The sequence below is a fragment of the Protomyctophum bolini genome, assembly GCF_963924005.1.
Source record: "Protomyctophum bolini genome assembly, chromosome: 15".
NCBI lineage: Eukaryota > Metazoa > Chordata > Actinopteri > Myctophiformes > Myctophidae > Protomyctophum > Protomyctophum bolini.
The window spans coordinates 26214199-26240346 of record NC_137876.1 but is presented as its reverse complement, the minus strand read 5'-3'; the positions used below and the strand labels follow the sequence as shown (position 1 = coordinate 26240346).

Here is a 26148-nt window from a genome sequence, read left to right as displayed (position 1 = left end):
CAAACACCTCAATCAAACAGCCAGTCAGCCAGGGTGTGCACAGTACACTATAACATGAGGCTTCAGTTTTGAGGTTACTGATTGATTACTTCTTATTCCGTATGACAGTCAATTATATGGCCTACGTATTAGTACATGGGCCTCTGGACCTGAGACTGGCTTAGAATTATTTATAGTTTGTACTACTACTTTTTTCAACCATAGCTAAAGAGACAAGACGTTGGAAGAATGAGTTTTTTTTTTCGTAATGTCAAATGGGAAATGTATTTCTCATTAGCAACAACCACTATGCAGTAATGTTGAAGAAAGGGAACTTGAAAATACACTTTCTGATAAACCACAAATTATTTTAGAATTTCTGAGCACCGAAAAAGAAAAAAAGGAACTGAAATCTCAGTCATATATGCATGCATTACCATATGTGTAACTGCAGCTGTCAGTCAGTGACAAAGTATTATAATTTGTCTCGTCAGCAATAATTGCACATTATACTGATTATAGACAATAATTGATAGCTCTATAATACAATACATAAAATAAATATTATATAATATTATATATTAATATTATATAATATTATAATAATGAGAACATTCCATTGATGTCTATTGACTTTGTTCATTCACTAACAATTACTGATCATCCTGATCTTTCTTGACCCTAAAACCTAACTCTAATCGTTCTAATCTCATCCTCTGACATTTTGTCTGTAGAAGAATAGAATTACAAAACCACACAGACATACAAAGACACACACACACACGTACAGTAAGCACACTAAAGAAGGATCTGTGCCGAAAGATAATTTATAAGCTTTTGTCTATCGTGTTGTGACCTGAAATTTGAGATGTGCTATCTTTTTCATTTCGGATTTAGCACTTCACTGAGAATGCCATTGTGGAAGCTCAACCTCCTACACATACATACATGCTGGCCTGTCAACCGGCGCAGTTTACAAACTATGGGGTTAAATTTAGCAGGAAAACACGCAGACTAAAATGTATTTCCTCTGTCCTAAAATATATAAAGCTCAGCTACTTGTTACGCAAAGAGAGAGAGAGAGAGTGTGTGTGCGTGTGCGTGTGTGTGTGTGTGTGTGTGTGTGTGTGTGTGTGTGCGTGAGCGCAAGCAGACCACAGACATTCCTTACCCAGGAATCCAGGTTCGTCCTGTACAAAGGAGGAACCTGCCTCTACAATAAGTTATTGTTTCCGGGGGGGAAGTGTTTGTGCGTCACACCACATGTCAGTTTGGAGTGTGTTTGTTCCCATTTGCCAATTTACCAGGCCCTGGTCTGCTCCAGAGTTCAGAGGTCAAGTTACATTTATAGCAGCTACAGTGGCACTAAGTGATGTCCACATTTAAGGTGGAGCTCTGTTTGTCTTCAAAGTAGAAATATGTTCTTTATTTAGACCAGAGCTGGAGAGAATAGTGCTTTTACCGTATCTAGATCATTTAATCATGTACTGTATGTTTAGATGTTTCTTCTACGTTTGAATGGAAGGAACCTTTCTGTCTCACTCCACCTCTGTCACTATTGTAAATGTTTGTTGTGGAGGTGTATTGCTGAATTATGCTTTCTAACAGTGGACTGGAGGACACATTTTCTAAAATTAAATTACAAAATGGACCCCTCATTCCCCACATCTTTAACCACAGAGCTTGTCGATCTGCTATTTTCTGTGAAAGATTTCCCCCTAATATCGATGCTGGGGTTTAAGTGACTAATAAAAACAGCAGAGTGCTGATAAAAAGGTCAATTATACCTCCTCCACCCAAAGCTATCTTCAAGTTAGCTCTCTCTCTGTGATGACAGCTGTTAACCCATTCTGACCTGAGATCAGATTCATACGAGGTTTCCACTGGACACACACTGGTCTGATTAACGCATTCTGACCTGAGATCAGATTCTAAAAAAATGTCAGTCGTTCTTCGATTTTTCAAAAATAGCAGACCTACAAGCTCGTAGCCGCCACTCGGTGGCGCGCTATGAGCTTGTAGATCTGCTATTTTTCAATAGCTAAAGCATAACACCAAAATGGGTTCCCGGTCGCATGATTACAGAAGAATTTCGTCAGACGATAGATGTTTCACAATTTGATTTATGAGTATTGTTTATTATCTCAGAGATAATCTGTTATCTATCAAATACATTTCATCATGACTCATGCCTTTGCATTGACTGCATTGTGCATTGTGTATTAATTGTGCGTGCGTGCGTGTGTGTGTGTGTGTGTATGTGTGTAGGTTCATCTGTTCCCAGATGCCCAATCAGGTTCTTCAGAGTATCAGCATCATTGACACACCTGGTATCCTGTCTGGAGAGAAGCAACGCATCAGTAGAGGTTTGTATGAATGAATTTGTCCGTCCGTTGTAGAAGTGACAGACAGTAGGACAGCTAAGAGGGAAACGGTGTAGGAGATACAGACAGTGGGGATGCTGAGAGAGTGAGACTGTGTAGGAGATACAGACAGTGGGGAAGCTGAGAGGGAGACGGTGTTGGAGAGACGGTCAGTCAGCAGAAGAGCTGAGAGGTCCTGTGTGTACGCATGTGCATGTTTGTTCATTTGGCCCTCCCTCCTCTGCTCTCTGTCCTCTCCTCTGTGTTTAAAGGGGATGTGAAAGCATCTCTGTGTAATCTTGTTGCTACAGGTTTGATTGATGATTTTGCTCCTTACTGCTGGTTAATTGTAACGTTGCTGATCTAGGATCTCATTGTGCACTTTATTAAGTCTTATTGGTTGACTCACTGTAAGGACATCAATCTTGAAATGGAAGATTATTACAATGTTGCACTTGATGTGTGTGTGTGTGTGTGTGTGTGTGTGTGTGTGTGTGTGTGTGTGTGTGTGTGTGTGTGTGTGTGTGTGTGTGTGTGTGTGTGTGTGTGTGTGTGTGTGTGTGTGTGTGTGTGTGTGTGTGTGTGTGTGTGTGTGTGTGTGTGTGTGTGTGTGTGTGTGTGTGTGTGTGTGTGTGTGTGTGTGTGTGTGTGTGTGTGTGTGTGTGTGTCAAAATGTCATTTTCCGGCAGGTCCAGAACACAATTATGTAAGAGACTGGTTCTCAAACGTTTTCATGTCAAGGACCCCCTCAATGACATGTACTGTATTTGGCTGCGGGCCCCCATCTGCTTCTAAGCATCTCATCCAGGACCCCAAGCTATTCGGGTGACGTCATTATTGTCGAGAAATGTAAAAACCTCTAAGATCTACAAGCTCCCCCCCAAGTACTCCTGGGGAACCCCAAACCCCACTTTAAGAATTAATTATGTAAGAGGATGGCAGGGTTTGCACATGACAGGTAGGTTGTGTCTTAATGTGGATTGATTTGAACACATTTCTGTGTATCACTTTGAACTGGATTACTCCATGACTTGCAAAATCGTGCGGTCCTTAAAGCATGAAGGTTAATAGCTTCAAGCCTGATGAGAGTCAACCAGAACCGAATAGTTCTGATGATCCTCATGGGGGCTACCCGCAGCCCCGCCTCCCCGCAGCCCCCCCCCCACAGCGGTGGAAAAAAAGAAGTTGATGTTTTCACTGGTACTTGACAGAGTCACAGAGTGTCAATAATTCCCAGAAAATCTGTAATGTTAATATAAAATGTCCACGAAAATCCTCATGGGGGCTAAAAGGGGCTATTTAATTCTTCATGGGGGCTATAGCCCCATAGCCCCCACAGACTCGACGTCGTTGGAGTCAACTCAGTGTGTCTTATTAACAGCCAATAATCCTGCCTAAGTGCCATTGAAAAAGGCACTCAATGACCAACCATTTGTTCACTCAGTGAATCCCTGGATAAGAACATCAGATAAAACTGATGAGATCAAATGGAGAGATTCAGGGAGGCTATAGCAGCTGATATTACAGGGATGGATCGGAGTGAGGAATGAAGCTTACACAAATTATGTTGGGGTGGATTAAGGATACTTGAGTGACTGAAGCACAGAAAAAGGATGGATAGGGAACGATGGAGGCTAGATTCTGAAGGAACACTAGAAGCCTGAAGCTGAGGAGGGGTGATGATGGAGGGATTGGCGGATAGAGGGAGGTGTGGAGGGCGTTCCTCCATCTGGAAGTGTTTAGTTCAGCTGAGGATGAATTCCTCCTGAAAACACTCAGCAGTCCAAGCGAGTCACATCGACTTGCCATCTAATTTACTGACTGACTGGCTTGACGACTGACTGATTTACTGATTGGCTGACTGACTGGTTGGATGGCTGAGTGAGTGACTGATGTAGTTTCTGATTGGTTGGCTGACTGAAAGATTGGCTAAAGTCTTGAGTTTTTTTTCCTGCTTTTGTATTTAGAGGATAATCCCCCTGAGATGCATCATCTCGTTTCTGAGGGGTCCTTGAGGGTGAATACATGTAGCAACCTGGTTCAATGTCTGTGTCACTGTTGCTGTGGCGTGTGTGTGTGTGTGTGTGTGTGTGTGTGTGTGTGTGTGTGTGTGTGTGTGTGTGTGTGTGTGTGTGTGTGTGTGTGTGTGTGTGTGTGTGTGTGTGTGTGTGTGTGTGTGTGTGTGTGTGTGTGTGTGTGTGTGTGTGTGTGTGTGTGTGTGTGTGTGTGTGTGTGTGTGTGTGTGTGTGTGTGTGTGTGTGTGTGTGTGTGTGTGTGTGTGTGTGTGTGTGTGTGTGTGTGAGAGATATCATCCCAGTCTCTGGTCTGCAGATGGACCCAATGACCTCTCTAATGTATGACATCACTGCAAACGATGTCATTGTGTTTCTTTCTCGCTTTCTGTCTTTCTCTCACTTTACTGTGCAGACATGACAACATTTTGTGTGATATCCCTCTTGTAAAGCCATTTTCTGTCCACTGTCCAGTACACATACAGTACATTTGTTTCCTTTCAACTGATTTCCACATATTAGTCATAGGGTTGGCAATGTCTATAACGTCTGCAATACTTGGCTGCCACTGTTCTCTGTATCGCTGTAGCAGCCCTACCACCACCCAGTGATGTATTCTGTCACTGGCTGGCCAAAGAACTCCAGGCAGAGTTTCAACTCATCAATGTGCCTGTGGACCACGGAGAAATCGTGGAGTAACCCAACCAATCATGACGAAACATATTTGGACGTTCCACTTCCATTGTATTTGTTCTGCAGTCTGCAACTTTGTAATTGACTGTAAATCTACGGTATGTCTCGCCAACGAGAACCTTATGTGCACTGCATTGTGGTACAGAGAAGGCATAGTCGATAACGCTTTCATGGATTACATTCATGGATTCTAATGTGAAGTTCTGCAAACTTCTGCACATTGTCAACGGAATATTGCATATATGACTTCAATCAGCAGGAGTGGTATATTGCAGTCGATGTACTGAAAAAGAGAACTGTGAAAGAAGTCAAAGCTCTCAATATAGCGGTCAATCTTTATTCTTACTCTATCTATGGTCATGAATGTGGGTAATGATTTATAACCAAAAGAATAAGATCGTAATGCAAGCAGCCGAAATGGGATTTCGTATTTTCGTGATTGGCTTATCCCTTAGGCAATGGTTGAGAAGTTCAGTCACCTGTTGGAGACTCGGAGTAGAGCTTCTAATGGAAAGGAGACAGTGAAGGTGGTTCAGGCATCTAGTATGGATGCTCCCTGAGCCTCCCGCTGGGGAGGAGGTCCCGAGGCAGGACATGTCCCTCTGGGGAGGAGGCCCCGGGGCAGGCCATGTCCCTCTGGGGAGGAGGTCCCGAGGCAGGCCATGTCCCTCTGGGGAGGAGGTCCCGAGGCAGGCCATGTCCCTCTGGAGAGGAGGTCCCGAGGCAGGCCATGTCCCTCTGGAGAGGAGGCCCCGGGGCAGGCCATGTCCCTCTGGGGAGGAGGCCCTGAAGCAGGCCATGTCCCTCTGGGGAGGAGGTCCCGAGGCAGGCCATGTCCCTCTGGGGAGGAGGTCCCTAGGCAGGCCATGTCCCTCTGGAGAGGAGGCCCCGGGGCAGGCCATGTCCCTCTGGGGAGGAGGCCCCGAGGCAGGCCATGTCCCTCTGGGGAGGAGGTCCCGAGGCAGGCCATGTCCCTCTGGGGAGGAGGCCCCGCAGCAGGCCATGTCCCTCTGGGAAGGAGGCCCCGAGGCAGGCCATGTCCCTCTGGGGAGGAGGCCGTCCCTCTGGGGAGGAGGCCCCGGGGCAGGCCATGTCCCTCTGGGGAGGAGGCCCCGAGGCAGGCCATGTCCCTCTGGGGAGGAGGTCCCGAGGCAGGCCATGTCCCTCTGGGGAGGAGGCCCCGCAGCAGGCCATGTCCCTCTGGGGAGGAGGCCCCGAGGCAGGCCATGTCCCTCTGGGGAGGAGGCCCCGAGGCAGGCCATGTCCCTCTGGGGAGGAGGCCGTCCCTCTGGGGAGGAGGCCCCGGGGCAGGCCATGTCCCTCTGGGGAGGAGGCCGTCCCTCTGGGGAGGAGGCCCCGGGGCAGGCCATGTCCCTCTGGGGAGGAGGTCCCGAGGCAGGCCATGTCCCTCTGGGGAGGAGGCCCCGAGGCAGGCCATGTCCCTCTGGGGAGGAGGCCCCGGGGCAGGCCATGTCCCTCTGGGGAGGAGGCCGTCCCTCTGGGGAGGAGGCCCCGGGGCAGGCCATGTCCCTCTGGGGAGGAGGCCCCGGGGCAGGCCATGTCCCTCTGGGGAGGAGGCCCCGGGGCAGGCCATGTCCCTCTGGGGAGGAGGCCCCGAGGCAGGCCAAGGACCAGATGGGTGGACTACACGCTGGCTTTGGAACGCCCTGGGATCCCCCAGCATGCCCGGGAAAGGGAAGTCTGGTGCTCTCTGCTGGAAATGTTGCTCCCGCGAACCGGCTCCGGATAGGTTGAAGATGTATGGACATCATCAACAATGCTACATCCACAGCGATGGTTTAAGCTCACAATAACTAAGTCTTTATTTAGCATATGCATGGAACTCAGAGAAAAGTGGACATGGGCAGGGTGTATGGGTACTGTGTGTTTTTGTCCTACTGTAGTAGCTGAGGTCATGGCAACAGGAAGTATTATTGTTTGAACCGTGGCGTTTCCTTTTGTAAGAAGGAAATAGCTATGAAATAATCAGTGGTCTCGGAATAATGAGCTGATCCTGAGTCAGGAAGACTGTAGATGGAATCGCAGATAGTGATTTTACTCCACAGAATGGAAATGTGAGTCATGTCTTTAATATGAGCCTGCAGGATTGTAGCTGCTGTACTTAAGGGGGCCGTTTCATTTGACATTTCTGACAGATAGACAATGAGTGAGCAGGTACTGGTTTCAGTGGCAATATATGATATGACTGTTGTTGAATGTGTGACCTTGTGGTTAGTGGTTGCAGAACAACACCCTCCTTGGTGTGTTTCTACCTGGAATTGTTCCATTCTTTAACCCTGTGGTTCCCAAAGTGGGGTCTGGGGACCCCCAGGGGTCCTTGAGGCAGTTCCAGGGGGTCCTCAGCTAAATGATAGTTAGGAGGAACCAAATGGACCCTTATGGGTCTGTACTGTAACTCAGAGAGTGTACAAATGGTTCCATTTGTACACTCTCAGAGTTAATCAATATGGATTTTACAAAATAAATTGAGGGGGGTCCCAGAGATAGAAATGCCATTAAATGGGGGCCCATAGACTAATGCATGTGAAACTGGGGGTCCTTGAAATTAAATGGGTTGAGAATCACTGCTAGAGCCGTAAACCTCTTCTCTTATGGGGGTCCCTGGCATATCTCTTCAAATGGGGGTCCACGGGCTAACTTGTGTCAATTTGGGGGTCCTTGACATGAAAAGGTTTGGGAACCACTGCTTTACCCAGCTATGGGTGGGCGATATTGCGATAAATATAGTCGAGACGATACAATGTCTCCATGATATGCTTTTGTGCACATTCTACGATTTGCAGTTATATATCTTAGAACTGCAAATCATATCTTGAACGTGGAGATTGTATCGTGATTGTCTTGATGATATTCATCACCATATCTTGGTCTAAATGGTCTGTTACTCCGTTTTTGTTATCATGTAGTGGTTGTACTGTTAAGTAACTTGAAAAATAACTAGTGCATAACAAGAAAGAACATTACTACATTCAAAATGTGGCATCTGGAGCCGGGAGTGGCTTTAAACGGAATTGAAAGTGCTTAACTTAAACCTCTTAAATTCTCTCTCTTGTAAAACATATGAGTAACTAAAATGAATTGGCCAGCCAACCAGTGCTGCACGATTCTTGCTGAAATTTAGAAATGAGATCGCATCAGTGTCTGACTCTGAATCTAGTTATTGTGCAGCACTAAAAATAACAATAAAAACCAACATGAAAAATAATCGTGATAATATCGTGGATCTTGATACTGCTTGAAAAATAATCGTGATATCATATTTTTTCTATATCGCCCAACCCCTAAATAGTTTACACATTGGTAATTTTAATTTCACTCATTTAGCTGTGTGGCAACAACTTCACCCAAAGATACAAAGAACTATAATATAGGACAGTGTGAAGATGTTAGACCATATGATTAGGGGGACGAGTCATTAGAACAGAGATTGTAATCCAGTCATTCAATCGGAATGGTAGTAAGGTTACATGTCTTGGCTCAATGTGACAGACAGTACAGTCTGTCACATTGAGCCAAGACATGTTCATAGGCCACGCCCCGCCTTCCCCAGGGAGAACAGAGCTGTGAACTGGCGACACTCAACACCTATGCTGTAACCCGATCCTAGGTCCCGCCCCTCAGGCCCTCTTGTGTTAGACTCCCTTGAGTCCTTCATGAATAATTCACGAAGGGAGTCTACAATGCCACGATAATTTCATAGAGTATTCATCTTTCCATAGCAGGTTGAAATGGTGCTCACCTGGGCCTGCATGTATGCATGCATGTACTGTGGCCCCTTTTCCACCGGGGTTGAATTTTGAACCAATTAATTGGTTCGGAAGTGGAACTATTTTTTTTCCCCTTGCCCTGAAGTGGGAACAAAAGTTTAAATTTCACCATATTCAGGTTTGAAGATGCAGATGTGATATAAACTACCATAAAAAATAAAAAGAACGGAACCAGTTCCTGAAACAAAGTTCTCCTGGTGGAAAAGGGGCCTGTATGTGTGTGTATATACTGTAGATGCACATACAGTCATACACTGCTGCTGTCAGTCAGTTTGATAGAACTGAGTGCCTGTCTTGTATCCTCCATACCATCCCGTTGGCTTCATTTCCACTCACTGTTTATTCTGTTCTCTGAACTGCTAGTGTGCAGAGAAATCTTTTGTTTGTGCATGTGTGCATCGTTGCTTGCGTGAGTGTGTGTTTTATGTCTTTAATTATAGCATGATAGTTTGTGCCTATGGGGGTGTGTTATTTTGTTGTGGTTGTGTGTTCTTATTGAGGCATTCATGTTGTGTTCCATATATAGGTGGTGTGTGTGATGTCATCACATTGATGTGGGCTAAGCACAGACTTTCAGTGAAAGTCTGACAGAAACAGCACCACGCCCTTGGGAACCAATCACCCTCTGTCTGGGTGTTTTTTTCTATACAGAGCCTGTTTATCTCCCCCTCTCTCCCTCCTACCTTCATGTCTGTCTTCACAAATAACTATCAATAAAGGCAAAAAGACAAAAACATTTTTTTAAAGAGGGGAGGGGGGGAGCAGCCAGTTGTAAGTAACTCAAGGTTGTAGTGTATAGTACTATGTGGTGTGATCCACATATGAGTCGAAGGAGAAGTGAGAGCAGGTACAGTTGTTCTTCTTCCTGTCACATTGTTATTGGGTAACATTTTGGACAGGGAAGGGGTATTTCTAATGATATTATATTATTATTTTTATATATTGAAATTGATCTGATCTGATAGTGTCTTTATCCAAAGCGCATTACATTTCACCCATTCAGTCAGTGTCTTCCAGTCAAGAACACTTGAGGAAAGCACAGGAAACTTCTCTCTTCCGCACTGAATCACAGCCAAGTATTATTAGAATCAGTGGTTATGCCCGCCAAGGCTTTCTTTGTTGTGGAGCACAGCGCATTGTTTTCAGTGGTAGAGCTGAAACACCAGCAGCGTGAAGTGGTACTCTGAGTCGGCGTCTATTTTGAACTGCCACACACAGGTTTTTTTTTCTGGATGCTGACTGTTGAACTAGTTTCTACTCTGGGCGTTTTGTAGTGTTTTTAGGGGAGCACCTTGTCTTTTCAACTGGGAAAAATTGGTGGACACACAGCCTAACAGCCTAAATGCTATAGACTGTGTGAATAAACTAAATATTTTTTACAAAAAAAAGATAACAGCCTCTCTCTCTCTCTCTCTCTCTCTCTCTCCTCTCTCACCATTCTAGGTTATGATTTCTCCGAGGTGTTGCGTTGGTTCGGAGAGCGGGTGGACCGGATCATTCTGCTGTTTGATGCTCATAAACTGGACATCTCTGATGAGTTCTCTGAAGCCATCAAGGCCTTCAGAGGACAAGACGATAAGATCCGTGTTGTCCTCAACAAGGCTGACCAGGTAGGATAGCATACAGTATAAATTAGAATGTAATTTGTTTAAAGTTCAAGTGTTGTGGACTACTACTACACACTGTAATAGAATAGACCACAACATATTATGATGATTATGATTAGGGTTGTACCAATCCAATCAGGTGATCGGAAATCGGAAGCCACATAAAAACGTGATTGGGACATCCCTAGTGTCAATAATATATCCATATTCCATATCATGATATTAGACTGGATATTGTTTGTGATTTTGTAAATTGTTCTATTGTGATATATAAATATCGGATGGGGAAAAATCGGTATCGTCATTCGACCAGATACTCAAAATAAAATAATCTGAATGGGATCGGGTGAAAAATAAAACGTGATCATTCAGGACACCCCTAATTGTGATTATTATGATCATGCTATTTATTATGTTGGTTTGTGACTTCATACAAAAACAAAGTTCATGACGGTCCCAGTGAGAAACCAGTTAGAGGACCAGTACATGACGTGTCCCTGACTCCCTGTCAGGACCAATATGAACCTCTATGGTACTATGAACCTGATATGACTCCCCTCCTCTTCCACACCTGTGTCAGGTGGACACCCAGCAGCTGATGCGTGTGTACGGCGCCCTCATGTGGTCTTTGGGGAAAGTGATTAACACACCTGAGGTGTGCAGAGTTTACCTGGGTTCCTTCTGGGCCAAACCCCTACAGGTCACTGAAAACAGGTAGGCTATCCTACTCACCTACTGCACCGACCTATCTATTTACCTATTCATTAACCTACAACTTACCTGTTATAACTGATGTACCTACTAACCTACCCATCAACCTACCTTCCTACTAACCTACTTCATAATCTAATATGTCTATTAAACTACCCACCATCTTACCTACTAACCTACCTTATAATAAACCTACGGTATAATAACCATCCTCATTCATTGATAAAGGACCAATGTAGTAGAAAGTAGTAGAAAACAAAGCTAACATCTATTCATTCTTTCTGAGGCTACACCCCCAGAGATACCTCTGATGCTATGTGCGTTCACAGTTCACATAAAAGCTACAAAAAGACCAAGCGTGGCCAGCTACATTGCTGCGCTGCCGAGTCGCTGTTGAAGTAACTAAATAGCACAGGGATCTGATTACTAGCAATAATGTGTTTTTCTTCCATTTACGGGACAGAGCAGGAATCTTGGGGAGAGAAGAGAGGCGTGGAAATGGAACAAAACGAAAACATATGATTGATTGACACTTCACTGCATCATTGGAGTGCTAAAAGAGATCAAGCCATCTCAACTTTTTATTTGTAGCACATCACGCCCGTCATGTACTGTAGAATTCCATTGAAAATGACTTTTAGCCTGTTAGCCTGCTAGCGTGAACGCAGCATGACAGCTTCTCTGAAAACAGACTGCCTGCTGTTTGTTAACTCTGCTAAGCCTCCTCCCCTTCCTTATCTTTTTCCTCCTCAGACGTCTTTTTGAAGCAGAAACCCAGGACCTGTTTAAAGACATCCAGGGCCTACCTCGCAATGCAGCGCTCCGAAAACTCAACGACCTCATCAAGAGAGCCCGCCTGGCCAAGGTGAGAGAGAGAAGGCCACTTAACAACCTGGCATCCCTATTTTGTGCATGTTATTATAGGGTGAAATTGTGTAAGTAAAAATAGCAGATCACATCAGGTGTTTTTGCTATATTTAATGAGGCACCAGTAGATTTAAAAATCCGTGTCAACATGCGATACGACAGGAGAGAGCCATCGTGTCAATGTATGACACAGGAGAGACCCCTCTGTCGCATGGACAGACTTGGCCTCAACACATCACCTGTTTGACGCAACTGGTGCAAGAATGCGTTGTCAGCCATATTCAAAAGTAACGAGTCCAAGGAGCAGATCAGTGAAAGCAGACAGTATTTCTCTGATCCTCCTATTGACAATTACAATTTAGGCATTTAGTCCAGAGCGACTTACAGTATGCAAGGTAAAAACAAGGTAATACATGAAATGCCTAGAGATCTCATCATACTGTAGGTAAACCAAGAACCTAATCAGTCTAAAGTAAACAATATAATATTAAAAATCATCTGTACATTGAAACTATAGGATGCCAGGTCAACAACTGAACCTGCCATTAGTCTAAATGACATGTTAACCTTTACAGTACATAAGCCTGCAAGGTCGTCAAGGTTAGGGCAAGTGCTACGGCACGTGCTGTCGGCTAAGGTGCAGTCTGAAGAGATGAGTCTTCGGATTACAGCAGAAGATTGGGAGTGAGTGATGTTTTAGGGAAGGTGTTGGCAAAACTGAGAGAGCCGGAGGGGTTGTAGGGTTGGATCAGGCTTTCAAATATCTGTCATACCTTTGGTTGCTTTGTAAGACAACATCAGTATTTTGTACTTTGCGTGGGCAGTAACTGGGAGCCTAGAAAGATAATGACACAGGGTAACCTGATAGCCAATGGTTAGGGCAACAACCAAATTGGCTCCAGTGCCCAATGAATCCTTGGCCGGCGGATCATTTGCCGCAAGTCACTGTTCTTTTCTCTCCCAGTTTCCTGAATCTCTTTGATTGACAAAAAATGCCTCCAAAAGTATAAAAAAAAGAAAGAAAGATGCTGGGTGGAGGAAGCGACAGAACCAGAGCAGAGGCGTTGAGACGTGGTGCTAGCTTCTTCTCCCTGTGGTGCTAAACAGTTGAGTGATGTGTTTGTCTTCCTGTGTTTGTTTTGGCCTGCTGCAGATTTCACAGTTCGGGTGGCAGAAACTCATTTCTGTGTTTTGAGCCTGGCTGTTCAGGAAGACCACATGCTGGTCTCAGATCAGTACAGAAATATACAGGGGTCTATACAGAACCAAGATACATGTACCTCTGGAAATTACTTTCAACCATTTCGGCAGCAAATATTTTATTTTGACTAGTTTCTTTTTTTCAATATAATGTATAAGTGTTACTTCAATAAAGTATCAAAGAAAAAAAGTAAACCATGGCCACACAATGCCAAATTCGGGACACTCATGGACAAACGGCAACCTGCCGGCACAAATCGCCATTGCATTGCTAGGCTTGTGCCATAAAGGCTGAATGATCACGCAGCATGAGGCTGGATGGCTACACCACATGTGCTTCAACGTATTTCTGCTCGTCTGTCTGTGATCAGTTCAGTACTGAAAAGTTAAAGCCCAGGAAATGTTTTGGTAGTACAGTTACTACAGTAGATGCATCTCAGTATCTACTATCTACAGTATTCAGTATTCTAAATGAGTCTTTGAAGGTAGCTCTTATTTACTCTCGCCTCTTTTCTGTCACCCAGTGCTGTTTCCGAAGCTGTTTTTCCTTACAGAGAAGTACTTCCTACAGGAAACTTCCATTCCCTCATTAGTTCCCTATGCAACAACAGACGGCAGTGGCCACCTTCCATTGTGTAATGTTGCTTCCGTCCCATGTGTCCTTGATATTGCACTTCTAATTCTAAGGGGACGTGCTGGTTTTACGTATTCTTGATAATGTCACGTGTCATCACTGTGTGTGTTTATCAAAATCTGTTTTGATTGATTGTTAAAAGGATCCCTGGCTAATAAGACTTGTATGCCTTAAAACATTATACTTGCCCTCTATTTATAGCTAAAATCACGAAATGAAATACACCGTAAATATTTTATTTATCCTAGAAATAGTATGTTTTTCACGGAATAGGAGCCGCTGCGGTCGCAAGTTGAGGATGTCATATGTCCATGTGTGGACCAGCCTATGGAAGTTATGGTATGCATGTGCTAATAAAAAACAACTTAATACTTCCTAAGGTTCATATGTTTGCAATATTTTAAATACCTAATTATTACACATTTTATTAGCAAAATCCATAGGGCTGGACCACACATGTGCAAATGACATCATCAACCTGCGACAGGAGTTTTCCCTATTGAGTGAAAGATGAACTATTTCTAATATATGTCAAATATTTAAGGTGTTTAGTGTAGTAAGTCAGGCATATAAATCTAGGTCAGGTGGGTGGACCGCGAACGCTTTCGAGATTTTAAAGTGGTCCAGAAAAGGTTAGGAACCACTGTAGATGATGAGGCCTAGGGGGTCTTATTGTTTGGGTTCGGTACTGAGTCAGGTTCAGCATGTGGATCGCTGGACCGGCTGGCCTGGATCCTGTTTTCGATTCTGTGTCTTTCGGCAGATAAAGAAGTGAAGCTCCCTGGAGAAGTTTGAACGACTGCAGCTGTCTTAGAGGCTAGAGCTTGTTTTTGTTTTTGTTTTTTTTAATTGAACTCCCGGAACAGAGGGGAGAACAAATCCCTGGGACTAAAACCAATAAGAAATTGGACACGTATGTGATCGCATGGCAGATGTTCTGCAGACAACTACATGTCAAAGAAATATTACATTCAGAAACATAGAAAATAGGCTGTTTCAATGGGAACTCTTAGACGTACTAAGGCTGTACTGGGCACTGCGTGCGCAGGCACACACACACACACACACACACACACACACACACACACACACACACATACACACACACACACACACACACACATACACACACTTTGTGGAGAGTGGACCTTATCTCTTCCGTAGTGTTTCCCTCGCTGGGCAGACAAACAGGAATCTAGCAACACACACATACACACACACACACACACACACACACACACACTCACACTGGTGAGACCATGTGAGCTTATCCAGCGTTCTCCAGACTGACCTGACTGAACTTTCCTCAGCTTCTCTCTCCTCAGTCCTCACCCTCCCTGCTTCATAATGGAATGTATGATACACACACACACACACATACACACACACACACAAACTGTAACTATGCACTATGCACAATTCACAGCAATATATCCATCACACAGACATTCACTCACTCACTCACTCACTCTCTTTCTCTCTATCTATCTCTCTCTCGCTCTCTCTCTCACACTCACACTCACGCACACACACACACACACACACACACACACACACACACACACACACACACACACACACACACACACACACACACACACACTCTGCCGGTGTAGCTTAGTAGGAGCTAAACTTTACTGACCACATGTGAGACATTCCTCACAATCCACTGAATTACTCTACTCTGTTCTACCCCCACCTCCATCTCTCTTCTGTTCTTTCCATGTTTCATCCCATGTCTAACCTCCCTTTCCTTGTCGGTGTGATATATTGTAGATATGTACTATGGAATGTGTACTGCGGTACTTTGACCACATTGTAACACCTTGTGTCTCTCTCCTCTTCTTTCTTCCTTCCCTCTGTTTCCCTCCTCTCCCCCTCACTTATTTTCTATATCCTAACCCTCCTTTTACTTGGGTGGGGGCCATACCCCCGTATGGTGACACAGTTATTAACCTTTGATTTGGGGGAATTTAGGTGAGGAAAGCGGATTCAGAAAAGCCATAAAGAATTGCATAGGATTTAACCACTTAAACCCCATTTACTTTGTGGACTATCCCCTCCCTTTTCCCTCTGGTGCTGCACGATTCTTGGTCAAATGTGAATCTCGATTTTCCTCCACAAGAATTGCGATTCTCATGTTTTCCATGAAAATATTTATTGTCTTTAATCTGTAGTTGCTGAACATTACTACATTCAAAATGTGGCACCTGGAGCCAACTACCGTGGCTTTAAACAGACAACTTCAAAGTGCTTGAGTTAAACCTCTCTTAAAGTCTCTAAATGTTCACCTAATACGACATGCCCTGAACAGGGAACTGGAGTTCATGTGGTTAATATTGCTTGTGGCAAGTCATATGTGTAAAACAATGTTTAGGAATTATGAGTACGTCAAAAAACGGAAAACTATTGTGTTGTTGGACACAACAATTGCTTACCGCATCTGAACTCTGGAAAAATGTGTTGTGTAGTCACAGTGTGTACTGATGATGCAAGAATATCGGCTGGTTTAAAAAGTGGACTAATAGTGCTTATAAAGGATGTGGCTCCACACGGGATGTGGACACACTGACTATGCATTGCTACTCAGGGAATCATTTGTTGCCAAAGATATTCTGAATTGTTAGATGTTATGGACTCTGTCATGAAAGCTGTCAATTTAGCCAAGAGAGAGCTTTTCTCTCATTTCTACTCTGAGCTGCTGTGGCAGAAGAACACACTGCTCAACTTGACCATTCTGAGGTTGGCTTTCACAAATTCACGTGTTGGAGAAACCACACCTATTTCAGTGTTGATGTGTAGTAAATGTGTCGCTTCACAGCGCAGTTTGAGCTTTTGCTGATGGTCTTGTGTGTGATGCTGTAGTATGAACAACTCAAGTAGGGTGTTTTTAAGTTATAACATGCAGATAAGAGGTTTCTTTCTGTATCTTTATCAGCTAAAGGGTCCTTCTTTGGCCTGAAACATGTTCAAGACCCCTGACCTATATCATAACTAGTTATTGGCAAATAATAGAACAGCATTGGCAAATAATAGAATAGAGTTCTAGGAACAGTCTGGTATGACATTACATAACTTTACTGTAATGCTGCCTTGGAAACCAGGAACACTTGCCATTATTATGATATTACGATAATCCGAGATGATATCTAGCCTCATATCACATACTATCAATATACTGTATGTTGCTCAGCTCTACAACCAATCAAGTTTGTCATGATCTTTTCCAGGTGCATGCATACATCATCAGCTATCTGAAGAAGGAGATGCCATCTTTATTTGGGAGAGAGAAGAAGAAAGAGGAGTTGATCATGCGCCTCCCAGAAATCTACACCATCCTCCAGAGAGAACATCACATCTCACCTGGAGACTTCCCCAATGTCGCCAAGATGCAGGTACAGAGTAGCCAAGAGTCTAATTACACGTGGGTGTCACACCAAAATATCTTATCTACAAGCTCACAACGCGTTGTGATAAGAAGATACATCAGTAGATACTAGACACACACACACACACACACACACACACACACACACACACACACACACACACACACCATGCAGGTGCTAGTTGAACTGTGTCTAGAGATTCAGGCCTGTAAGGGGAGGATGACCATGACTTCATGTGTTTGCGCGCGCGTGTGTGTGTGTGTGTGTGTGTGTGTGTGTGTGTGTGTGTGTGTGTGTGTGTGTGTGTGTGTACTTATTGGACTGAATGATACAGAATGTTTGATCCCTGGTGAGCCATTTAGTCCTATGACCTTTAAAGAAACTGCCTCATTAATTCACTTGCTTGATCACACTCTCTCTCACACACACACACACACACACACACACACACACACACACACACACAGACGTATCTCCTGCTCTGTGGAGGTTTCAAAAGTCACAGAGGGATTATCTTGCAGGACACAGTGTCCGTTTGGACCACAATTCTGTTCTTGAACTGCATGGGTCTGGTGGATCCAGCTGCTGTTTTCAAAGTTCAGCGCTCTTGTGTGTGTGTGTGTGTGTGTGTGTGTGTGTGTGTTCTTCCTGTGGGGTTCGTCTGCACTAAAAATGATGATCTGATTATGACATGTGAAATAGATGTGTACATTCAACAATCTCTCCCTCCCTTCTCTAGGACCAGCTTCAGCACTACGACTTCAGCAAGTTTCCATCTCTGAAGATGAAGTTGATAGAGTCTGTGGACAAGATGTTGGCCAATAAGATTGCTGGCCTCATGGCCATGATCAGAGAGGAAGAGTCAAATGCTCCTCCATCCTTGGTGTCCGGCGGGGCGTTTGAGGGTTCTCAGGACGGTCCATTCGGTCAGGGCTACGGCGAGGGGATCAGTGCCGGGAAAGACGCGGAGGACTGGATCGTGAGCCGGGACAAGCATCGCTACGACGAGATCTTCTACACGCTGATGCCCGTCAACGGAAAGATCACCGGCGTCAACGCCAAGAAGGAGATGATGAACTCGCGCCTGCCCAACACGGTGCTGGGCAAGATCTGGAAGCTGGCGGACTGTGACCACGACGGCATGCTCGACGACGAGGAGTTTGCTCTCGCTCAGCACCTCATCAAAGTAAAACTGGAGGGCTATGAGATTCCCAGCGAGCTGCCCATGCACCTGATACCCCCTTCGCACCGCAAGAACCCCACTGCCGACATCCTTTACAACCATGACGAGGACTAGGCAAGACACCTACCTAGCCGGTTGGAGGCCCCAGCTAACTGATGCTAATGTGCTTGTTAACATAGCTAGCCAGCCAGCAAAGAAAATGCCTCATCCATAAAGAAAGTATACAATTCTGATGTTACACAACAAGAATCTCACGATTATTGTTTTCAACAACCATGACAAAGACTACCAGACAGCTAACTAATTTGCCTGTTAGCATGCCTAGCTAGCCAGCAAATCAATTAATTAAACCAAAGAAACAAAGGTCCAACAAACACAACAGCAGCTACAACATGTTTTTGTTAGTTATTTTATTATCTATCATGTAGCAAAAACCCCACCACTAATATTCTAGTCTACTGCCCAGCAAGCAATTCTATCTTACATACTTTAATTTGCCAGCAAACTCATCCTTTAAAACAAACTTAACTAGCCAGCTAGATACCTAGCCAGCAAACATAACTCATCAACAAAAGGGGGACATTTGCCAGAATACCACGATTAACTATTCACCAAGTCACATTTAACCAGCTAGCTAAAGACATGAATAGCTAAAAAAAATAAAAATTTCACAATATTTTGGACTACTTACCGGTCAGAACTCGGAAGTCTTTATTACAAAGCAACACAAACTTATCGTAATGAGGTTGTCTGTTTGTTTTTATGTGTATATGAACTATGTATGTCACTGCAAATTTCTCAACCTGAGGTTGCTGAAATGGCTTGGTTATGCACAACCCTAGATTAGTAAAGGAGAAATTTCACTCTACGTATATTAGTTTCAAATCATGAATACATTGAATACGGGAATTAATCTATTAACCAATTCCTTATCAATGTGGAATAAATGTGTATATTTTAATTATTTCTTTTTTTTTGTTTAGTGAGGTATTTTGATGCATTTTGTTTATTTTGACAGATCTCTGAAATATGACCAAAACTATATTTTCTGACTTCTGAAGCTGAATATTGCCTTAAGATTTGTATTTGTCTCAATGTCAGGATGCCAGGGCAAAAATTGGTAGTGATGTAGGAGGGTCATCTTTTCTTAACAATAATCAACCATTTATTGACATCACAGCACATGTCCAGGAGAGCTCTGTGCTCACAGGGTACGTTGAATCATCCCTATTCGGCACCAGTGAGCCCATCATGGATTATCTCTAAATCCAGTTGCCTGTGCCCATCTTTGCTGAGGACAATCTGTTTTTTTACATTGTCTGTGTGCCCATGGCCTGCGCACACACACACGCGCGCCTGCAAGTTGCCGCATGTCCTTCAGTCAAATCTTGTCATTGCCTTCCTCTGTCTTTCTGTGAAGGACAGGAAATTGTGGAAGTCTAGTGTGACGGCATGTTGTTGATGCCATGTGGCATGCGGTTGGTGCACATACCACATGGACGGAGCAAGGTTTGACATTATAGTTGATTTGTGACCTGTGTCACACACACACACACACACACACACACACACACACACACACACACACACACACACCCTACTTTACCTTCCCTGTCTCTACACATTGTAATATCTATCCATAATACAGTGTATAAACAAAAGATTAATAGTTTTTATGCCATGATAATGTTCTCTGGTCATCTGAAAGAAACCCTCATCACCTTCTTAGTCATGAACCAGGAAAAAGGGTTCATGGACTTAGTACAGTGAGGTCAGAGGTCATTCCCTGTCCTGTTAGCATAGCAGATGAACAGGAGGAGATGACAATGGTAATGATAGTGCTCCTCCTGTCTCAGGCTGTTCTAATGATCCCTTGGGGAGAAACTTTCTGAAATGATGTCCTAGTCAACAGCTTTGCTTTGTTTTGTTTTTGTGTGTGTGCTGCAGTTTCAACTTGGCCTCAGACCTTACATGATGCCATAGCATCCTCCCTGCATACACGGTAAATTAATGTGCTCATTTATCCATTTGTAACTCGTAACTTAGTGTACACACATTTAAAAATGAACACTCAGGATTTCCCTGTGTGTTCTGCTATATAAAGCCAAAAATATGTAACGAACTACCAGAGTAGTAAAACTGAGAAAAGAAAAAAAAGATTGAAATGTGTATGTATGTTCTGCTGTCCTGACTCCTGACCAATACAGCTTTCTGGCTGCACTAACAGTATATTATTGTTGGTATAGACGTAGACAGTGTATCATCATAGCATTTCTAAGTTTCATTTCTGTTTAGATGAAATCCAAATCCTGGTCATGACTCATGACATGTACCCTTCAAATAGGAACTCCATGGCAGTAAACTGGGTTATACGTTTGCAATGCAGGCCAGAGGCCTGGCCACACACCAATCGTGAAGTAACAGTACGTGTTTAACCACTGACACCTGAGGTAAAACAGTAGGCTACTATTACATCACAATCGGGGTGAAGATAAGTGAGGCAATCGGTGCAACCTAGTTGAAAGTTTCAACCTGTAGAGGCCGTCGTTGGAACAAGTATACGTACAGTGTTACGCAGCATAGTCGACTCCTCTGTCATTCCTGCAAACCCAAGCCAAAATGAAACGGCACTTTAACTACAAACCTTTATAACCTTCTTTCTGGAGAAACCGTGCAAATCTACAAAACATCTTTCCTTATATACGGTATGCACAAATTCATAGGAGCTGTAAAATCATCAAATCATAATAGAAACATCACAATTGTGGTCATTTCAGTATGTTTGATTCAGAGTTATCATTTTAAATGACGGGCTTCCTGGTGGTCTTGTGATGGGAATGTTACTTTCCTTGAGGATCCTGCTGTTGGTCACAGTTTAAATTCAGTGCCTTTTGTCTGGAAGAGTGATATATGTGATCAATCCAGAGCTATCAATAGAGTTAGCTCAGGCTGTATTATTATTTTTACAGAAGTTATATTTGTGGGCCTTATTATGTAACTGTGGTCTCCATAACTTAACTAAAGTATGGTTCCTAGCCGCACCAAGTGTATCATTTTGGGAATGGATGGTCAATGGTCATGCTTTCCATTGCTGTAACGAGAAAATGAAAAGCCTAAAATTTGAAATATTTTATAGTGCTTGTGGTGGAGTGCGAAAACTCTTCTGCTCGGTTCCTGGTGCACACAGACAGATGCCCGACTTTATACAGTTCTACTTTGTTAAAAGCCATATAGCAGGATTGTGGGAGTATAGTTGTAGTGCCCAGTGGCCTTAAATGGAAGTTGCTGTGTTTGTAGTTAATGGAATTTCTATAGACGCAGTCTATATAGACTATGCCCTTTATTTTCTCCCTTAATCCTTGAAAACAGTAGAATAATTGTAATACTGTGAAAAGCCTTGACATTGAACTTAATGACTGATTTTCACAGATTAGTCATTGACAAGAACACTACGTCATAGAGGTGCACCCAGCAAGGATTAGGCATCACAAACCACAGGATCACATTCAGATATGGCCATATTCTGGTTGTAAAAATAAATTGTTTGACGTAATCGTGACTGCTCTGACTGGTCCGATGCTTGAAACCTAAACCCCACACACATAGGCTACATACATGTACCTGTCCATGGTGACCTGCCCTAATTTGTACACACCAAGGCAGATCTTGAATATCAATCATCATGGTGCAAACTGGGGTTATGATCAGTGATTAAAAACCTGTGTTCTTGGCATTAGTGAATGGGACATTTCCCAAGCCTGTTTTACCTTGTTGTCCTGTGTACGAAACCTGGGCAGAACGCTCAGCTTTATTCAGATCAGTTTCCACCAATGTTCTCAATGTAAAGGAAACCTGGGCAGAACGGTCAGCTTTATTCAGATCAGTTTCCACCAATGTTCTCAATGTAAAGGTCGCTTACTGACGCTGTACAGTAGGATGTTCTTTTTGTTTTGTTTTGGCAAACGGCTTGAATGAGACTTAATCAACTATTTTAATGTAAAAAAATAAATTTATATGGATATATTTTGATTTTGATCTATTTTGTATTGTCATTTGAACAGATTAGCGATACTCTGTCAATGTCTTTTATGCTGATGATGCGACATTACTCCCTCATGCTTTCACCATCCTTCATCACATTCAATATTGATCACTATAACCAAGAGTCCTTTGTCCACAGTAATGCTGTGCAGTCTATGGGTGATTCAGCTGTGAGTTTAATAACTTGACGGTTTTGATGAACAATATCAACTTGAGGTTGTTGGCCAGAATTCAACGTTTTATACTGATGCAACTTAAATAAACATTTGTTCAAATTTTGAACAAATGTTTATCCAGCCTGGATCCTGCAGATAAGCAGAGAAATACACACACACAGAAGAATAATTGTTCTTAAATGGTTCAAGACTTTATGGTTCCACCTGAACCAAACATCGTTATGTCTATGGCATCACAGAAGAACTAATTTAAGTTCCAGTTAGTACCTTTATTTTTCTGTGTGTATATTGCACATTCATTTATTCAATCTCATATCCTTTCATTTAAGACACATCCTAGATAAATGTTACTATCCTACCTTTTAAGATTTGTTTGAGGCTCAGTAGCAAGGTTGTTTATGAGCTCATATTAGGCCTCGTTAGACCTGTAGTTGGGCATTGTAATTTATATCAGGCTCTACCTCCTCTTTAAAACACAGCAGTTAGAAGGCCTCGAGAAGATAACTCTAATTTATTTTTATTCACATCCTTCCCTTTAAGACAAACAGCAGACAACTGTTATTGTTGCGTAATTTCCTTTCTTCCTCTGGTGTGTGTGTGTGTGTGTGTGTGTGTGTGTGTGTATATGTGTGCGCGCGCATGTGCGTGCCCATTTCATCCAGGGTGGAGTGTCATGATGCATCATCAGTCTTAAGTGTGGGTTCAAAAGTTCCTCCACTATGTCCCTCTACTCTCTGTCTCCCTCTCTCTCTGTCGGACTGTCTGTCTCTGTCTCTCTCTCTCTGCCTTTCTCCACATTCTGTCCATTTTCTTGGTTCCATTGTAAACAGAGGTTAAGCATCTGGGACATTGCACTTTTTTGAATAATAGCCGAATATTATACAGTTTCATGTGTCTGAATCAGCAGGAAATGTATATATTAGAATGAAATGATATCCAAAGTCTTTGCAGATGTGTTTTTGAAGGTTGTTTGTAGGTATTTCTTGGAGTGATTTGAAGAGATTTGAGTGTCTGCCGCTGGCTGGCACAGTGTATGGCCCTTATTTATCAACGCGGTGTACACCCAAAATTGGGTGTACACCGCGTTGATAAATAAGGGCCTATGTGTGGCCCTGTTTGCCCTCTCTGCACAGTTCTCTTTTCTACTTCAAAGTGACATCTGAGGGAGAAAAGAAAAGCACAGAAGCATTTGTCACCGAAGAATAAGGAATGTTTAATGTCAACATATTGCCTGCCTGCCAACAGTTGACTGATTAAGACCATCCAGACCCAGTATTGTTCGCTTAGCTGACTCGAGATCCACCAGTCTTCATTCTAGTTTCCCTTTAATTCACTGTATGGCTTTTACCTTTAAAATTTTTATAATTCTTACTTCTCGTCATTACTGAATTGTTCCTCTTCCATCCTTCCATCCACTACAATAGTAGTAGATCTCAGCTCGACTTTATTGAATGCTACTGCCATTGTTGGAAAGGTGTGGTAAAAATAGGCATAGGCAATTCACCCTCGTTAAAGATTATGGGTCTATTATTGTTAGAACTACTCCACAATCTAAATTAGGCTTCTTCAGTAAAGGTTTCACATCAGCAGTTTAGAAGGCTTCCGGAACAACCCACATGTCAAGGCATTATAATGTTTATAATGTGTTTTAAATATGAATTCTATGAGTGAGGAACCAGGTCAAGACAACAAGTGGAAGATATTTCAGCTACATACCTGCAAAGAGTGTGAGATGATGTTTGTGAATTTTCAAACGAATGTACAAGCTCAGCACTAACTCAATTTCTGCTGCAGTATCTTCCACTTTTGGACCATGCCTTCTTTTTTCTTTTTTTTAATATAATATTTGTTTTATTTGGAAAATGCAATACAATACATATAGCATTTTTACATATGACACAAGAGCAGTTCCCAATATTTCTTATTTTTTTCCCCACCCCTCTTCCCTCCCTCATCCCCCCTCCATGTGGCACCATCTCCAATGTCTCTGTATAGTCCTTTTTCTACATATGACATCAAGTCCACACTCAAACAGGGACAGACAAGGCAATATCACTTCAGGTTGTACATTTCAGAAGGACGGACCATGCCTTCTATCTTATATAAGTGTGTGTATTAGAGTGTATAACACGTAACTAATTAATAATGATATATATTTGTATTGTGTGTGTGTGTGTGTGTGTGTGTGTGTGTGTGTGTGTGTGTGTGTGTGTGTGTGTGTGTGTGCGCGCGCGTGCGTGCATGCGTGCATGTCACAGCTTTCCCTACATCCAGGCGCTGGCTCTCAAGCTGGTTAATGACCTCTGACCTTCCTCCTTCAGTAAGCACTGCCGAGTTGTTCCCCTGGATCTTCCATCCACTGCAGTCCCAAATCCCACCTCTTCAGGCTCCAGCCTAGCTCCTGGCCTCTGTCCCTGACCAGGGTCATTCTACCATCCTTCTTCCTACTGTCTCATCACCCTGTCTGGTACTTCCTTCACCTTACTTACTGTAATATCTTTCCATCTCCACTCCCTGCATGCTAGGGTCGCTGACTTTATATTCTGGCTATGTTGTATAATACTAATGTAATTGCTCAATCATGCAAGCTTGTGGTATAATTCATCAGCTTGGCAAATATATAGCAACGGTGAATTACAAGCTCACAAATGAGTCGCTGACTTTGTTGTGTCTTTATCCTTGACGTTTCTGTGAGAAGCATGCAACGTGTTCTTCTTTTAAATCATAACGTCTAAATCAAGCTCACAATGCGTCGCGATAAGCATTACCTGTTGTTTGACAAATGTTCACGTCTATCAAAGCCTGCTGTTAATTGTTGCGAATGATTACCGGTATATAAGGTGTGTACATGGACAGCATACTATGTTAAATAGCTCTATATCAGGAGTTCACAAGGCCCACTTGAATTGTGAATGCTTTTGAAAATCTATTTACATTGAGGCGGACAGAGACTTCCTTAGCAACCTAGAATTCAATTTCAATTCAATTCAATTTTATTAAAGTGTCAAATCACAACTAGTTGACTCAAGACACTAGCAGTCCATGGTCGTGCTACTGCTGATTGGGGTTGCATTCGACACACACACACACACACACACACACACACACACACACACACACACACACACACACACACACACACACACACACACACCACTTGCACTGCTCATTCATTCATACGTTGGCAAAGAGCGATCTTTTGCATAATCAGTCTGGAGTGGGCCCGGCCCACAGGTTGATTGCTGGCATAGAGTGTCAACCACCATTATAATAGCGGTAATAACTGCACATATTTTGACCTTTAAACCCTGTGTCGTGTGTCAGTCAGGTGGTAAGGCCTGCTCATGCAGTTAAGCCAATGGTTTCAAAGTTCACACACACACACACACACACACACACACACACACACACACACACACACACAGTGATGCAGATTCACAAGCATACACGTGTGCACACATACCAAGTATTACCAACACACAGTCAGAGGCTGGCACACGCTTGC

General features: G+C 43.3%; 1 protein-coding gene across 1 annotated transcript in view; it reads left to right on the top strand.

The window, feature by feature from the left end:
- The window catches only part of ehd4 (EH-domain containing 4), a 31476-nt gene extending 9021 nt beyond the window's left edge, over positions 1-22455 (top strand). Inside the window, exons 3-8 of the mRNA XM_080784145.1 lie at positions 2248-2345; positions 10279-10445; positions 11023-11156; positions 11907-12018; positions 17085-17249; positions 17983-22455. Of these exons, the coding sequence (XP_080640271.1) occupies positions 2248-2345; positions 10279-10445; positions 11023-11156; positions 11907-12018; positions 17085-17249; positions 17983-18540 (1234 nt within the window). The 3' untranslated portion in view covers positions 18541-22455. The remainder of the gene's footprint in view (positions 1-2247; positions 2346-10278; positions 10446-11022; positions 11157-11906; positions 12019-17084; positions 17250-17982) is intronic.
- Positions 22456-26148: the final 3693 nt, after the last annotated feature.